Source organism: Neopelma chrysocephalum, unplaced genomic scaffold (assembly GCF_003984885.1).
Source record: "Neopelma chrysocephalum unplaced genomic scaffold, ASM398488v2 Primary Assembly neopelma1_125, whole genome shotgun sequence".
Taxonomy (NCBI): Eukaryota; Metazoa; Chordata; class Aves; order Passeriformes; family Pipridae; genus Neopelma; species Neopelma chrysocephalum.
The window spans coordinates 884,202-891,606 of NW_020897787.1; the positions used below are offsets into that span (position 1 = coordinate 884,202).

Consider the following 7,405-nt stretch of genomic DNA (forward strand, 5'->3'; position numbering starts at 1 on the left):
AAATACACAGCTTTCATAGTAACTTGTCTTGTTCTTAACCCAGTCCTCAACGTTAAGAGAGCCTTATTCTTTCCAAAAAGCAGAGCATTCAGGCACTGGCTTTGCCACAAAGGTGCTGCCAAAGAAACAGAACCATTCAGGATGAAGAAAGTAGCAGGAAGCCAAGACTTTGATCTCTAATCCCAACTTAACCACGACTGTTTGATCTTAGGAAAAATATTTAGCCCCTAATGCATTAGCATTATACAGATTAATATAATGCTTTAAATATTACACAATCTTTACAAGTGCAATGCAAGTAAAGCTCAACAACTATGGCATCGAGTTCATTCACCAATTAACCAGCTCCAAGGTAGGTTTTAACAGTAAAATTATGCTCCATTAGTAAACCTGATTAGAGAGCTACTGCTTAAGATTATTTTCATACCTTCTAATGTTTCCTGCCTCAAATTCGACAACTTTTGCTTCAAATGCAAATCATCATTAATCAAGCAAAAATTGTTACCTGGCAAAAATATTAATATTTATTTCATGAGTTCATTTATACTATAGCCACCATGCAAATCAGTTTAACAGGCAGCCCACAAAAAAGGGCTTAGGGGCTGCAGCCCATGCTCAGTGAAATGCAAGCTCTGAAGCCCCTCCAGAAACAGGCTCCAAACCAGAATCCTTTCAGAAAGAAGCACTTTGGAACACAGTCTTTAAAAACACACCTGTACACTACCTCATTCTACTCTTTTTATGTGATGACAAAGTCATGTGAATATCAATTAAAACCTTGATAACAAAATTTTAAGTCACTCAAAACTGTAATAAGTGCACAAGTACTTTTAACCAGAAGGAAGTTAATTCATCTGCAAAATGCACCCAAACATGTGTTTTATTCTATATTTTGATTATATTCAAAAATGTTTAAGCTGAGTAGCTCTGACCACTACTTCTTCCAACCAAGAAGCATCCTTCCCATCCTTCTACTACAAAAGGAAAGCAGAAAACAATGATTTTCCTCTGATTTCTGTCTTTCAAAAAGTTGGACAGCCTGAAATGCAGAAGAGTTCTGCCCCTGCAGAAGTGGACTCTGCACTCAGTGGAAAAATCAGTGGTAAAAAGTATTTGGTATCAGTGTGGGGGTCTGCTTTTTCTTTTTAAAAGAATTCTAAAAATACACAGTGCTTAAATAACTGTGTTGATAATACTTCAAACTGACATTCTACAAGTAACCTCTCAAAACCAAAACCTAAAAATTTACTGGTTTGGGGGTTGGTTTGGGTGGGTTTTCTTGCTTTGTGCCACTGTTGTTTTGGGCTGGGTTTTGGGTGTGGGTCAGTTTTTGGTTTTTTATTACTGTTTTCTTTATGTCAAACCACTCTTTACTGAACATGTGTGTTAAACAGCTTCTCTCAACATTCACTCTACAAGCTGAGCTCCTATCCCAGTCAACCACAACTCAACACTTCTGTCCTTCACACTCAAAGAGAACTACCCAACAAAAGCAAGGGAGGACTCACCCTAAAGACTTCCACACCTAGAAATCAGCAGGTACTGGAACAACATGATCACATTCACACCAACAAAACAAGCACACCTTTTCTTTTTTCTATGCTTTATGGACTCAATAGGAAGGTTACAAGCAGTTGTTTCCCCAGGTTATTCAGACTTAAAAGTGTCCTAGCTTACGTGTATCACACCGTTATCAGTAACACTTCCAGTTTCAAACTGAAAGTTTCACCCCTTTAGAGGAATATTTTTTATGAGAAAAGTAAGACAAACACCTACAGCAGAAAGGCTGCTTCTGCAGTCTACCTGCATCTAAAAATCTTACTGTAGAGAAGTAGTGTCCACACACTGATGCTCTCAAGCACAAAACTCCCCCAAGTCTTCCATCTACTGTAGCCTGACTGTTTTTAAGTGGGCTGTATGACTCAGACTAGATCCATTTTAAAATGTAATTGTCACTTTTCTGGTATTGTCCAAACAAGCAGTCAGATGCTCTAGGGTCAAAATTAAAAGTTATATCAACAACAGTGAAACAGCCAACACGTCACTGGTTTCCTCTGCTGTCACCTCCAACACAAAGGAAACATCTGAGCCCATATCTGACCCTGCTCCCTATCAGATGAAGTGCTACCCAATGTTTACAACTCATGACTTTTATTCACAGTCTAAATATCAAGAGTTAAACGGTAGGGGTATGCAGAAGTCAGTTATTTTAATTAATTTCTCGGGGCGTCAGGATACAGCCCATCCCATCAGTGTTCCAGCAGAACTGCTGAGGGTAAGGCCAGCTGACAGTGCTCTTTGCAGGCTGACACACAAACAAGGACAGGGCTGCAGAGTGGCACCTTCATAGAGAAAACTCAATCCAAAAGAACCCTGAGATGTCCTGTCGATGCCTGGGATGCCACCCTGGAGAAGATCCACCCTCAGCACTGGGCATCAGGCAGCACTACAGCCAGACAAGACCAACAGCCAGCAAACTACTGACATCAGGCAGGCCCAGGAATAGGAAAACCACAAGCAGACGTTCAAAAGAGCAGAGTTCTCAGGAGATGTGCAGAGCCAGCATAAGGGTTTGCACATGCTGAAAATAAAGCATGATGCAAAGCATGCCCTCACCTCCCTGCACAGCTCCGTGCCCCAGCCCTGCACCCACCCCCCTCTGGGCTTTAACTCAGAAAAGGGACATAACTATTCCAGCAGAAAGCTGATAAACTAGACCACAAAAAGGTTCACCTTGCTAAAATGGCAGAAGACCAACAGGCACTGGAACTATGAAAAGAGAAGGGAGGGGCTATGCAACTGCAAAGAAAGGAACAAGAGCCTGCCTTTTTGGCAGGCTGGCAGCTTGTGAGCAACCGCCTGTGAGAGCAGCTTCCAAGATCCTCTTGGATAGGATGCCTCCCTAAAAGGAGGCCAAGAGGTCCCAGACAGGTGGAAGAAACAGCAAAGGACAAGTTATTCAGAAAGCAAATTATCAGTGTTTCATAACTGTGATAGATGCTGCAGCAGGACTCGCTTAAAGCATCTACAAATGTCTTAATAAACCGCCCAAAATTAAAACACCAAATTGGATAAAAATCTAAATTAGTCTTGGATTATAAGCCAGAAGTAATCACTGACACTCACTGTTCAAGATTCCCCTGGATGAGAGTAACCATTGCCACTGCCATCTGCTGTCTCCATAATAACGGATGAGAAACGAGCCCAGGTTTTTCCTAATCGCATTCCCACTTGGGTAAAAACACCATCAGAACCGACCCAGCCTGACATTCCTGGACTTCATAGCAGAGAAGCCAAGAACTACACAGACCTCAACACCAGAAGAGCTCACCAAAAGCACTTCCCCCAAAGGCTGCTTCAAACGGAGCAAGAACCAAGGAATGAATGAAAAGATGGAGCTGGAAGACTCTGAGCTGGCAACTCAGTTTTTTTCCTGAGCTGGACTTAAAACCGCTCACGATAAATGTTTGGGAACAACACATAAACCTCCCCGTGAACTAAGCCAGATCTAAAGACTGTATATCGAGTTTCATACACGCACAAGCGAGGACTGGAAACCAGCCGCCTCTGCAGCGAAGCTCCACGAGAAGGTAGGAACGCGAACGTGAAAAAAAAACACCTCCTCAGGTCACTGCTGCTACCAGCACGGCGCCTTCGCTCAGCACTACGCGGGCAGGGCTCTGGAAGCGAATAGCCCCGGAGGCTCCGGAGGCAGAGCACAAAGCCAGCGCCGGGGGCTCTCCCTGCCCGCCGGGCGCTGCCGGAGCCCCGAGGTGCGGACGAGGAGGGGCCGCTCTCCGCAGCCCTCACCGCCACCCCGCCGGCGGCTCGCCCGCCTCACGGAGCTCGGCAGCGCAAACCCCGCTTTCTGGAGCACAAACCCATGAGGGGAGCGCGGCGCGGCCGCGGGCGGCGCGGACCCCGCTCTTTGTTCGCCGCCGCGGGCAGGCCCGGCCCGGCCCCGGGCCCGTCCCTCACCTCGCGAACGTCCTGCAGGCACTCGAGCACGGCGAGGTTGTTGGCCCAGCTGTGCTTGGAGCAGAGCCGCACCACGTCCTCCCGGCACACCGCCTCCTCCGACAGCTTCCACCCGCTGCCCGACCCGCCGCCGCGGGCGCTCCGCGGGACGGCCGCGCCCGGCCCCGCCGGCTGCGCCACTCCGGGCAGGGCACCGCCGACGCCGGGAGGGCCGGGGGGAGGGCCGGGCGCCGCCGGCCGCGCCGCCAGCGCCAGCAGCAGGAGCAGCGCCGGGCCCGGGCAGCGGCTCCGGACACGTCCGCACGGCGCCATCTTGGATCCGCCCGCCCCACGGCACGCACGGCGTATGCAAATCAGCGCGTGACGGCGGCGGGGCACGCCCCTCTCCGGGCGGAGGAGGGAGGGGGCGTGGCTTGCGCGGGCCCCGCCCTCCCCCGGCACGCGGCGCGGCCGTTGTCGCCTCAGCGGCGCGAGGCGGCGCCTCGGGGGCAGCGCGCGCCCAACGGCCCCAACGGCCCCGCAGCCCCTCAGCGGCCCCCGCAACACCTCAGGGGCCCCCTCAGCCCCTCACGGCCCCGCAACCCCTCAGGGGTCCCCCTCAGCCCCCCAGCGCGACACTGCGGAGCCGTCGCCGGTGCTGGGGAGGGACGCGAGGAGCCGAGCTCACCCCGGCGGGAAGGCGGCGGGCGGGCCGCGGGCCTCTCCCAGCAGGTGCCCAGTGGCTGTGACCGGATTTTGCCCGAAAGCTCTCGGTTCCCACTCGCAACTCATCTGCCCCAGTGATAGAGAAGTAATAGAGATCATGGGGAAACGGGGCTTTGAGATCGGTTGGATTAAAGGGGAACAACAAGAGCAGGATGAGGAAAAACTACCGATGAACGAAGAAGAAATACAGAGGTACGTAGGGAAATTACAGAGCTACATAGAAGAAATGCAGAGGAATGAAGAAGAAATGCGAGAGAACAAAGAAAAAATGAAGAGGAACGAAGAAAAGATACAGGAGATCGACGAAAAAATGCAGGAGATCAAAGAAAAAATACAGGAGAACGAAGTGAAAATACAGGAGGACAAAGAAAAAATACAGCAGATCAAAGAAAAGATACGGAACAATGAAATGAAAATACGGATGAACAAAGAAAAAATACAGGAAAAGAAAGAAAGAATGCTGAAAAATGTGGAAAAAATACAGAAAAATGAAGTAAAAACAGAGAACGAAATAGAAGCAGAGGAGTGCATGGAAAAAATACAGGCAATCAAAGAAAAAATGAGGAAGAACAAATCAAAAGTACTGAAGAACGAAGAAGGAATGCAACTCAAAGGAGGAATTAAGAACAAGGGAAAAGTACAGGAGCTGGACAAAAAAATACAGGAGATTGACGAAAAAATACAGGAGCTTGACGAAAAAATGCAGGAGGGCAAAGAAAAAATACAGCAGCTCAAAGAAAAGATACGGAACAATGAAATAAAAATACAGACACACAAAGAAAAAATACAGGAAAAGAAAGGAAGGCTGAAGAATATGGAAAAAATACAGAAGAATGAAGTAAAAACAGAGAATGAAATACCGGAGTTCAAAGAAAAAATACAGGCAATCAAAGAAAAAATAAGGAGGAACAAAGAAGAAATGCAGATCAAAGGAAAAACACATCAGATCAAAGGAAAGATACAGGAGCTCGATGAAAATATACAGGAGAATGAAATAGAAATGCAGGATGACAGAGAGGAAATACAGCAGATCAAAGAAAAGATACAGGAAAATGAAGAAAGAGGGCTGAAGATTGTGGAAAAAGTACAGAAGAATGAAGCAAAACCAGAGAATGAAAGAAAAAAAAAGGAGGACAAAAAAATACAGCGGATCAAAGAAAAGTTACGGAAGAATGAAATAAAATTAGAGATGATCAAAGAAAAAATACAGGAAGAGGAAGAAAGAAGGCTGCAGAGTATGGAAAAAATACAGAAGAATGCAGAAGAAATGCAGATCAAAGAAAAAATTATGAAGAACAAAGAAAAAATACAGAAGCTCAACAGAAAAATACAGGAGCTTGATGAAAAAATACAGAAGAATACAGAGAACGAAGCAAAAATACAGGAGATCAGAGAAAAAATAAAGGCAGCCAAAGGAAAACTAAAGAACAAAGAAAATACCAAAATACCAAAGAACGAAACCAAAATACTGGAGAGTGAAGTAAAAACAGAGAACGAAATGGAAATTCGCAAGAACGAAATAAAAATACAGGAGATCAAAGAAAAAATACGGAAGAACAAATTAAAAATACAGGAAAACAAAGAGAAAATATCAAAGATTGAGGACAAAACAGAGAACAAAATAAAAATACGTAGGAAAGAAGAAAAAATACAGGAGATTGAGGAAAAAATGTGGAAGATCAAAGACGAAATGCGGAAGATTGAAGAACAAATACAGAGGAGCAAAATAAAACTACAGGTAAACGAAAAAATACCGACAAATATGGAAGAATGAGAGAAAACTACAGAAGAATGAAGAAACAATATCAACTAAAAAACTAAAAAAAAACCCCAAAACCTTTAATAAAATGCTGACAGTCAACTTTGCCACTGTCATTTCTCCATGCTGAGTGCCGGACTATCAGGTGGATGGATGATCTCCCTGTGTGTGGATGCACTTGTGGCCCCTCCTGGGGCAGGATGCTGGGCTGGCAGGAGGGCATGGGGTAAATCCCACAGCCTGCAGCAGGCTGGCCCTCCCTGCAAGGAGCAGGGAGCTGAACAAGGGCCGAAAAGTCACGTTCAGGGGGTGCCATGAGGTGGCTCATTTCCAGGTTGGGTGGGTTGGCTGCACCTCCTGCCCTGTCAGTGCCGGTCACTGTGTTTTGGGGGTGGGATTTGCCAGGTCACACTCATCACGGCCCCTGGGCTTTCTTCATGGGGATGGAGAAATGGGGCTGTAAGAGTGATCTTGTCCCCAGAGCAGGATCTCCAATGGCTGATCCTGTTGTAAATGGGATCCTAGGGCAGTAAGGGGGGGTTGGATGCTGAATTTGGTGATGGATCATCTGAAAGTGGTGTCTGCAACCGCACAGCTCCCCTCAGAGCAGCATTTTGGGGATGCTGCTGCCCGCTCTGCCCCAGCAGCCAGACCCCAAATGTCCCAGTAAAAAAGTACCTGTCCAGGTGTTGGGTCAGTGGCAGCAGTGGGACACAGCTCCACCTCCACCTCAGCAACCACAGTTTTTTGGGTGTTCCCTCAGCACCTTCCTAGGATGGGTTTGCCCCTAAATGTCAGATTTGCTTCCAACGACAGATGGAAATGGGGGACAGGGAGAATCCCACCTCAATTCCTCTGCTTGGTTGATTCCAGGAGCAGTTTTCCTAGCCCAAGCTGGCATCAGGCCAAGGTCAGAAGCTTTAGCCTGATGCCAGGGTGCTCCATGGCTCTGCCCTGGCTGGG

General features: G+C 47.2%; 2 protein-coding genes across 2 annotated transcripts in view; one reads left to right on the forward strand and one right to left on the reverse strand.

Annotated features, from left to right (window-relative positions):
- The window catches only part of GLG1 (golgi glycoprotein 1), an 81,500-nt gene extending 77,205 nt beyond the window's left edge, over positions 1 to 4,295 (reverse strand). The window contains exon 1 of the mRNA XM_027698285.1: positions 3,979 to 4,295. Coding sequence (XP_027554086.1) covers positions 3,979 to 4,290 — 312 coding nt within the window. The 5' untranslated portion in view covers positions 4,291 to 4,295. The remainder of the gene's footprint in view (positions 1 to 3,978) is intronic.
- Positions 4,296 to 4,361: 66 nt separating this feature from the next.
- Positions 4,362 to 7,211, forward strand: LOC113974789 (golgin subfamily A member 6-like protein 22). The gene is made up of 3 exons (XM_027698265.1): positions 4,362 to 5,491; positions 6,032 to 6,438; positions 6,470 to 7,211. Exons 1-3 carry the CDS (start codon positions 4,781 to 4,783, stop codon positions 6,570 to 6,572), a joined length of 1,221 nt encoding a protein of 406 aa, XP_027554066.1. The 5' UTR covers positions 4,362 to 4,780; the 3' UTR covers positions 6,573 to 7,211.
- Positions 7,212 to 7,405: the final 194 nt, after the last annotated feature.

Coding starts and splice junctions, on each gene's coding strand:
- LOC113974789 (XM_027698265.1), top strand. CDS start 4,781: ATGGGGAAACGGGGCTTTGAGATCGGTTGGATTAAAGGGGAACAACAA. Junction 5,492..6,031: donor AGGAAAAGAAAGGAAGGCTG/AAGAATATGGAA, acceptor CTTGATGAAAAA/ATACAGAAGAATACAGAGAA. Junction 6,439..6,469: donor CAGGTAAACGAAAAAATACC/GACAAATATGGA, acceptor GAGAAAACTACA/GAAGAATGAAGAAACAATAT.